Source organism: Periplaneta americana, chromosome 1, assembly GCF_040183065.1.
Source record: "Periplaneta americana isolate PAMFEO1 chromosome 1, P.americana_PAMFEO1_priV1, whole genome shotgun sequence".
In the NCBI taxonomy this organism is placed as follows: Eukaryota; Metazoa; Arthropoda; class Insecta; order Blattodea; family Blattidae; genus Periplaneta; species Periplaneta americana.
The window spans coordinates 212,207,311-212,217,255 of NC_091117.1; the positions used below are offsets into that span (position 1 = coordinate 212,207,311).

At 36.8% G+C, this 9,945-nt stretch overlaps 1 protein-coding gene across 2 annotated transcripts in view; it reads left to right on the forward strand.

The window, feature by feature from the left end:
* The window catches only part of Cds (CDP-diacylglycerol synthase), an 83,186-nt gene that overhangs the window by 51,053 nt on the left and 22,188 nt on the right, over positions 1-9,945 (forward strand). For both annotated transcript variants that reach the window (XM_069837748.1, XM_069837740.1), the window contains 2 exons: positions 4,200-4,331; positions 5,549-5,683. In XM_069837748.1, the coding sequence (XP_069693849.1) occupies positions 4,200-4,331; positions 5,549-5,683 (267 nt within the window). The remainder of the gene's footprint in view (positions 1-4,199; positions 4,332-5,548; positions 5,684-9,945) is intronic.

Genomic DNA, 9,945 nt, shown 5'->3' on the forward strand with positions numbered 1-9,945 from the left:
CCAAGAGGCAATCGATGGAATGGCATCTCACAATGTCGCCAAAGAAGAAGAAATTGAAAACTATGCGATTTGCAGGAAAAGTTATGGAGACAGTCTTTTGGGATGTGAAGGGTGTGTTTCTGGTTGTTTTTTTGGAGCAGGGACGCACAATAAATTCTGTCCAATACGTACAAACCCTCAAGAAGCTTAAAGCATATCTTCAACGAGTTTGCCCATTAAGAGCTATGATGGATATGCAGGACCACACACCAGTCAATATACCACTGCACTGGCGAGATTGCGAAAATTGGTTGGGAAGTCTTGCCTCATCCACCATACAGCCCTGACCTAGCACCATCATTTCATCTGTTCAGTTCACTAAAGGAAGCTCATCGTGAGCATCACTTTGAAGATGAAGAGACCCTGAAAAATTCCGTGCACTAATGGCTGAGGAAGAAGGACCGTGATTTTTACTGCACTGGAATACATGCTCTTGTTTCAAAGTGGACAAAAACTGTGGAAAAAGTCAGAGTTATTGAAAAGTGACAAATAAATCGTGAATGTTGTGGCTGTTATGCTGTGTAAATTTCACTTAATTTTCTTGTAATTAAAAGAGAAAAAAATTGGACGCATTGCTTACTGATTGACCCTCATATGTTGTCATTGCGGAGGATGTTTTGTTGTAATTTTTAAGTTTAAAAATGTTTCTGTCTACACTTGACAGCAAAGTTTTATGAAATTGTATTGGCTTATTGGTTACAATTACAACAAAATGTCTTTTTTTCTACTGGTTTGTTCTGCCGCCTGTCAGATAACAGTTTTCATACAACAAAATGATTTCTCAACATCCACAGAGGTTATGGGGGCAAATCAGAAGCACAGTAACATAGAACTTCAATAGAACTGTCCCTCTGTGGAATTTTTGACATTTTTTTTTAAGTTTGTCCAAATCATAATTTTGAGAAAACACTCTCATACACTTTTCCCTTACCAACAAACCCTTTTTCCCTGAAACCAGGAATGTAGTGGAGGTGGAGCGGAGCGGAGCGGAGCGATGCTCCTGCTCTGTGTTCGAAGGTGGAGCAGAGCTCCGGCACTGATTTGGAATTTTAAAATCTGTTTAACATCAGAATACTTTCCCAGCTAACGATATCTTAGTTAATGTCAGAATATTTAGTGATTATATTTTCTGTGCTTCCTTTAGAAAATCGGAAAAAAGTTCGGAACCACTAGAAGCATGGTGAGAAGTGGGGGAAGAATCAGTGACAGGACAACCACCAAACTAAACTTTAATGCGCCTGCGCGAAATGATCACATTCCTAATTCACTTTCGTTTCGTATCATATTTCGTTAGTTTTCGCGTCTTTGTACGATACGAGAGATTTTCTATGGTGTTACTTACTGAAATGTGTTGTGTTTGTTTCCCAATTATTTTACGAAGTGAATTTTAAACAATTAATTTACTGCCTATAACGTGACTGAAAGACTACTTGAAGCTTTTGTTTTTATCTATTGCCATTCAGTAAATATGTAAAAAATAAACATAGACAAAAAACATTAACTTCTTTCTTTTCTCGTGCCATTGCTGTTACTAGTGGAGTTACAAAAGCTACCTCTCCTGATATTGTTGATATCTCAAGCCCATCGCTTCTATTTGATGAACCTAGTAATTCAACCAGAGATACTGTTATAAAAGATACAGTTCCAGTATGACTGCGAAGAGTATTCAACGTCACAATGTTCAAAATAGTGAAAGCCAAACAGTCGGCCTGCAGAAGTGAATGGCCGAATGTATGGAATGGAGAAAATATGTGGTCAAGAAAAAAAGAAGCTTATCCATGGATTGATTGTAAGCAATGTAAGCTAGGCTGTAAAGTGTGTCATGAAGTAACTACATTAGGTGCATTAAAAAAAGACTGTATTTCTGTATCTGTGAATGGCGCTCATATTCAGTAAATTACTACGGATCGAACAGATCAGATCAGATAAGCTTAAGTCACTACGAAAAAAATCATTGAACACAAGAAATCCAATGATCATAATATATCACAAACAATTATTGATACGTCTGAAAAGCAATCAATTGAAAATGTTTGCGAATAAACGAGTGCAGCCCACCACGAAGCAACAAAAGCGAAATTTATATCAGCTTATTACATTGCGCAGAATGATCACCCTTACAGTGACCATTTTGGTTTACTTGAGCTTCAGAAGCTAAATGGAGTAGGTATGGATTGGTGTTGCCTTGCATTCTCCTTACAGTCTTACTTTATGGCATTTCTTTCTTTGTCTTTTTTTTTGCATCCAAACCTTCCCCAAAGGTTAAAAAACATACAGAGCTCCGGCACTGTAAAGTTTCGGACTACAACCCTGCCTGAAACACTGTCTAATCATTGCATGCATCTTCCATAATTTTCACTAACTTCCAAGGCTGTTCTTGTTCTTGAAGTCGAGTGACCACTTATGGTAGAAACCCAACTCAGCTGAAATGAAAGTTACTTCAATTTTCCCTCCGTAGATTCCAAAAGTTTCTTAGCTGCTGTGATCGATAATGCTTCATGTTCAGAGCACTTACCACTTTACTTACACTCGTGAAATTTGAAGTGTAGTAAACTACTGCTGAAATCCATGTTCCCCATCTTGTTGTGGTAGGCTTGGGAGGCAGAGCTACACCTGAAGCAACGTCTTTAAATGTCTGAATTCGTGAAGGGGATTTCAGAAAGATTTTCCTAATACTGGAAATCAATTTGTCGACATCTGGAAAAAAGCATCATACCTCTTCTGATCTGTGGGCTGTGTAAGTCACACGAAGCATGTTTGGAAATAACACTATTGTGAGTGCATTTCGAAGTGGCAGATCAAGATCAAGCATTGGACTGCATTTTCCACGTGTGCTTACTCCATTTCTGGACCATTCTCAACTAAAGTATCTGGGACAGCAGGATTACCAGTGCTTCAGTTCAGTGACTCATGCGTGGGTTGTATGTTTGTACGTGACCTTGTCCTCCAGTTCGAAATTCACTGACAATAGTACTTATGTATAAAGCTACCTCTACTGAGCAATGTATATTAAAAAAAAAACCTGGAATTAAGCATCATGTCCGTCACAAAAATCCAAGATACCTACTTACGTGAATGGAATAAATTTTATACATCTTGATGACACAACTTTTAACACTGTATCACTTCGGAATATGAATGATAAGAACTTTCTTGTGTTAAGCATTATTAACGTACCTTGTTAACATGTTTCGACCTATTTTCGGTCATCTTCGGAACTGGTCGTTGTTGGTCTTGGCGCCTCCTGTTTCCTATGAGGGTGCGTTCGTAGTGTAGAGTCAAAGAGTGTATGTGTTTTGAAATTGAGTTGTGTGTTGAGAATATAGTTGGGGTGTGTTTTCGTGTGTCTATATATTTCATATTGTTCTAGTGTGTTGAGTTCCTGGCTTTTCGGTTGGATGTGCAGTATTTCCATGTCTATGTTGATGTCTCTGTAGGTGTGGTTGGCATTTGTGATGTGTTCTGCATATGTGGAGGTGTTTTGTAATTTTGTTATGGCTGTGATGTTTTCTTTGTAACGTGTTTGAAATTATCTGCCTGTCTGTCCTATGTAGAAATTGTTGCAGGTGTTACATTTGAGTTTGTACAAAAACATCTCAACACACAAACAACACAAACAAACAAATACAACCACACAGGCGTATACAAACTCAAATGTAACACCTGCAACAACTTCTGCATAGCACAGACAGGCAGATCATTTCAAACACGTTACAAAGAACACATCACAGCCATAACAAAATTACAAAACACCTCCACAAATGCAGAACACATCACAAATGCCAACCACACCTGCAGAGACATCAATACAGACATGGAAATACTGCACATCCAACCAAAAAGCCAGAAACTCAACACACTAGAACAATATGAAATATACAGACACACGAAAACACACCTCAACGTTATTCTCAACACACAACTCAATTTAAAAACACATACACTCTTTGACTCTACACTATGAACGCACCAACATAGGAAACAAGAGGTGCCAAGACCAACAACGACCAGTTCTGAAGATGACCGAAAATAGGTCGAAACATGTTAACAAAGTACGTTAATAATATTTAACACAAGAAAGTTCTTATCATACATATTCCAGAATAAATTTTGTTTTATTCTTTCCCTGTTTCTAAGTACAGTATCTTGCTTTGTTTCAGCTGGGACTGAAGAATACAGTGACATTGTATCCATTCCTACTGCATTCATTATCAATGTCAGTCTTCAGTTCTGTAATTGGTCCTTTTGGAGGATTCTTTGCCAGTGGTTTCAAACGTGCTTTCAAAATCAAAGTAAGTATCATTTAGAAATACATTTTATTAAATTTTTCTAATTGTACTTCATATTCAGAAAATAATAATTATGAATCTTGTTTGGCTAATTCATAACAAAATTATACATTACATTTTAAATTTAGAAAAAATATTGATTTATGTAAATTTATATTTATTGAATAGTCTAATTATTTTGGATCTATGGCATACTCTAACTATTTTAGAGCTATAGATCACACGAGGTAAAGTGATGATTTCCAAAGACCCGGAGCTTGGTAGTTACACCATTTTCCTTCTTGCTTCCCAATATACAGGGTGTTTAAAAAATACGGGGCATAATTTCAGGTATGTATTTCCCACATGTAGACAATCAAAATAGTTCATTACAACATGTGTCCGAAAATGCTTTATTTCCGAGTTATGGTCTTCACAACATTGAAATTCACCGGAACCATACTTCATGTTTTAGAAGACACTCCACTGATCAATCGTCAACACATTCACTTCTTGCATGATGGCACTCCTGCACACTTCAGTCGTACAGCTCGCCGGTACTTGGATCGAAGGTTTCCTGATCGATGGATAGGTAGAGGTGGCCCAATTGCTTGGCCTCCACGCTCACCTGATCTGAACCCTCTCGATTTCTACTTGTGGGGCCATTTAAAATCATTGGTTTATTCGTCTCCAGTGCCTGATTTGGAATCCCTTCGGCATGTTCTGAGGACATACTCAATACTCCTGGAGTTTGGGATCGTGTTCGCAGGTCAATGAGACATCGATGTGAGGTCTGTATTCAAGCAGGAGGTGGACATTTTGAACATCTTCTGTAATGACAACGACCTGCGGAAAGAAAAACATTCCGGTGAATTTCAATGTTGTGAAGGCCATTAACTCGGAAATGAAGCATTTCTGGACACATGTTGTAATGAACTATTTTGATTGTCTACATGTGGGAAATACATACCTGAAATTATGCCCCGTATTTTTTAAACACCCTGTAGACTAGTTCTATCTTGTGCATTTTGTCTGTCTTTACTTAGGGCGCTGCACTGAAGTAGGTGTTCTGCATTCATTACAGCGTCCATGTTGCATAACATACAGGTGTTCGTGTCTAATATTTTCACCCTGTTCAAATGGTACGCCAGGGAGTCATGATCTGTTAGAATCCTAAATTTGGCTACGAGATCACTTGTTGATCCTAGGGGAAGTCTTACAGTAGCATTAATTTATTACAGGATTTTGGAGATGTAATTCCTGGACATGGTGGCATCATGGATCGTTTTGATTGTCAGTATCTAATGGCAACGTTTGTTAATGTGTACATTTCAAGCTTTATTCATACAGCGTCACCACAGAAACTGCTTCAGCAGGTATGTATGCAGTGTACAGGAAATTTATATTGTATTCTTTAGGTATACATTTTACTCAGGTATTAATAAAAAGCCACTTTATGAGAATTGTCAATTTTTTTTTTTGTATCACAAAGACAAATACAGTAGAACCTCTATTATCCGTGGTAATGAAGGGGATCGGCTGAACGGTTAATCGAAAAAAATCGGATAATCCGTACCATAGAAGACTTTCATAAATAAGTGTTGCAAAATGCAGTTTCGTAATTTTGTCCGTGGTCATGTGTTTCAAGACATTAGGTAGTGGATCAGTATAATAGCTCCGTTGGAAAGATTGGGTGAAGAAAGAATAATGCTGAACCTGATCAGGAAGAGGAAAAGGAATTGGCTGGGTCACTGGCTGAGAAGAAAATACCTACTGAAGGATGCACTGGAAGAAATGGTGAACGGGAGAAGAGTTTGGTGCAAAAGAAGATATCAATTGATAGACAGTATTAAGATATATGGATCATATGCGGAGACTAAGAGGAAGGCAGAAAATAGAAAGACTGGAGAATGCTCGGTTTGCAGTGACAGAACACTATGAATAAATGAATGAATAAATGAATGTCAATCACAGGTTTCTAAGGGTCAAGGAAACTTCCTATGATGGATTTCCGTGGAAAGAAGGAAAAGTATAGGTCTCATGTTATAGAGTTAAGTAATTTATACACTTTAACCCTGTTTTTTATTAAATCTCTCACAGTTGTAACTCCAATCTCGTATCCTGATGTGAGATAAACCCCAGCTCCTCTTTTCCAAAACCACTCAATTATGTGCACTTCTCTTCGATACTTAGCACAACATGTATTCTTTTGGCACTTCTGGAAGACGTTTCGCAGAGAAATTAAACAGGTCACTCGAACAGTAGATTATAATGTGTAAGGGAAAAGGCTTGTAATATCACTCTCTATAAAAAGATAAGTAGGCCTACTAATGTATTGTGCAGCACTCAATATTTTTTCTGCAACAAAAAATGGAGAGAATAGACGGATAATCCAACAATCGGTTAATAGGGTGACGGATAATCGGGATTCTACTGTATCTGAAATTATATTGTATGGGTTCTTTAAATCATTAGATTTGTATGTCATTGTTGGTGATTTTTTTTAGTATTTTTTAGTTTTTATTCTTGTCTCTGAATTAAATATCCTGTATCGCTTGTTTAAACTCATTCAGATGTTGGGTCAGAAATTCTGAAGTATGGCTTCCTTCAGGCAGTTAAAAATACAATTTTATACGCCTAAATTTGTTTCTACCTGTTCAAACTACAATAACTATAAAAATGCAATTAATTAGTGAATATTAAACATTTTGATATACAGTGATAAAAGTCCCATGTATTGTGGGTCCCTATCACCACGGCATGGTGCGTCCTCAGGTTGCGGATCGAGGAGATGGCCTCCAGATATGAAGGGTAGCTGTGAATATATTGAATAAGCAGTCGCGGACAGCTGATGAGGGGTGGTCCTCCAGCTTGGGGGTTGGCGAAGGGCTAACAACCCATCACCGTAAAAAAAAAAAAAGGCAGCTTGTTACGAATCCTTCAAATAAGGTTAGTTGGGAGGCCGGAGGGAAAAAGACCTTTAGGGAGGCCGAGACATAGATGGGAAGATAATATTAAAATGGATTTGAGGGAGGTGAGATATGATGATAGAGAATGGATTAATCTTGCTCAGGATAGGGACCAATGGCGGGCTTATGTGAGGGCGGCAATGAACCTCCGGGTTCCTTAAAAGCCAGTAAGTAAGTAAGTGATAAAAGTGAGTAAAAAATTATATTATTGTGGTAACAAACGTTATTTTTATTATGTCTTAAACTATAAATAATTATTAATGAATTCATCGGCCTCTTTACTCTATGGCTGCTGATACAGTGTCAATAATACAATTAAATTAATTAATTTACAAATGAACTTACAATTAACACATTATTTATAATTGGCATTGCAATACATTCATTGTGAAACTTTCCTTTTGTTAGGCAGAAACAATTCATAAGCAGAAAATCTTTCCACTGCTGTTTTATACTTCTACTATCTGCTCAAGTGCTGAATAGAACACCAGTCACTTTCCCAGAACCAAACTATTACAAGTTCTTTGAATCAAACACACCCCATGATATTCAAGACTTTCTCTTCCGTTACTGCACGAAAAATTAAAACTACACATTAACATAATATTAATAGGCATTTTTAGTATTGATCTGAATAACGGGGTGCGAGCAACATGAATTGTTCAATTCACCAGACATCAGAGACTGCATTTATAACATTCCTTGTGAATGTGTACATAGGGGAGTCTAGCAGAGCCCGGTCAACAAGAATCAAAGAACATAAGTACAACTTCAAACAATGCCTCATAGACAAATCCAGAATACTTTGAATCTGGGAACAGAATAAAATGGGGAAATACCTCCATCTTACAAACCGAGTGTTCTCTGGTTCAGAAGAAGTACAAGGAAGCAACACATATTATGAGTAGGGAGCGGATTTTTATGTGCTAAAAAATTTAAATATATTTATTTTTATGTGCTAAAAAGTACGAAAATATTTGCTAAAAATAAAAAAAAATATATTTTTTTTAAATATGACAAAAATAGGGCCTACCTTACTTAGCTTGAAAAAAAATGTTATTAGATACTCACCAATCACATTTGAATATCAGTTGCTAGTAGTTGTCCGAGAATTGCAGTGAACAACGAATGTCATTTCCAAATTCTCCATCACAAATGCATGCCGATTATCTCTGAACAATGACTTATACTGTGAAAACGATCTTTCCATATCACAGGACGTCAGACGTGCATATTTAAAGAGAGGAATGTCACAAACACAAACATCGTCAATTTCACCTACAGGCACACCCTCCAATACTTCAGCAACTTTACACATTTTTTATATCCACTGTTTTGCCGTGAGTGCACACGTGAAGCAACGGCAATCTGCTTGTTTCCAGGCAAATGTTGGGTTACCTAGGAGCTCTGATCTGTACTTACTGATTTACCACATGGTTGGCAAAATAACAGTTTTCCGTCGGTAGTAAAAATGTTTTTAAATTCATCTACATGTGTGTACATGTCTTAACATAAAAAAATGTTTCTAGCTACTGACTGACAATGTCGGAGAAAAGCTTCCTATAGTGACGCCACCACATCTACACTACGCAGCTTATGCTAAAGGTCTGATAACAGGGAATCACAACAAGATGTATTTCCTCATTTAGGCATGAACAAGAGGCGAAAGATTTGTTTAAATGAAATAGTATTTATACCCGAGCTCTTATCTGTTGTGTTTCACAAACAAAGCGCGGAATGAAATCATCTTCAGCAACAATAAATATTCCTAGCTGCTACCTAGCAGTTCTCAGAACTTGAGGCGATAGGCCTACTATTACAAAAATGGATCACGGATACACCACACAGCCCATAGAAACACGAACCAACCAAGAATTCTTAAAAAGATAACGTATTTCTGAGTGATATAATTGATTTAGTTTAAAAAAATTTAAAAGTTCTTGTAAAAAATTATTTAAGTAAAAAAACTCCAAGATTTATGTGTTTATAATAGATTTCCTGAAAATATGTATTTACATAAATTTTTTGTGAAAATATGTGTTTGTATGTGAAATAAAATTTGGGTTTTAAATTTGAAACTTGACATTTGGAATTTTTAACTTTGTTAATTGTGTTTTATCACACACAAGAAAAATATTTAATTACATAGGAATCCGCTCCTTAATTATGAGTTTTTTAATAACGCTGTTAGCTAACCCAGTCTCATTCTTCTGGACGTATGGCTGCCTATGGTCGAACAGGATGGTATTTGGATGTATAATAGGGAATTGTAGACTCTTATATGTTTTCCTTTTCTTGGTTTACCTCTGTGATATTCGAATTGGACTGATGGATCCAGAATAAGTCCCTGTATGCTGTTCTCTTTGAAAGCAATCATGTCTAGTCGACGTGAACTACCATTTATGCTACCCTATTACTTGCTATTTCGAACTGATACTAAATGGCATTGCAGCTGGCGATACAGCAACTCCGTGTTAGGTTTACTCTTCTCTTCAAGCAAAATTGTCCTTTGACGTAACTATACATAGGTTGCAAAGATGAACATCAGTTGTTGCAAAATGAACGAGAGAATGCAGTATCGTAAATTAAACACTTTGCAACTATTTGCATTATAAATAAACATTTTGAATTAAATAATGAAATAGTGATATATCTTTTGTGACAGTTTC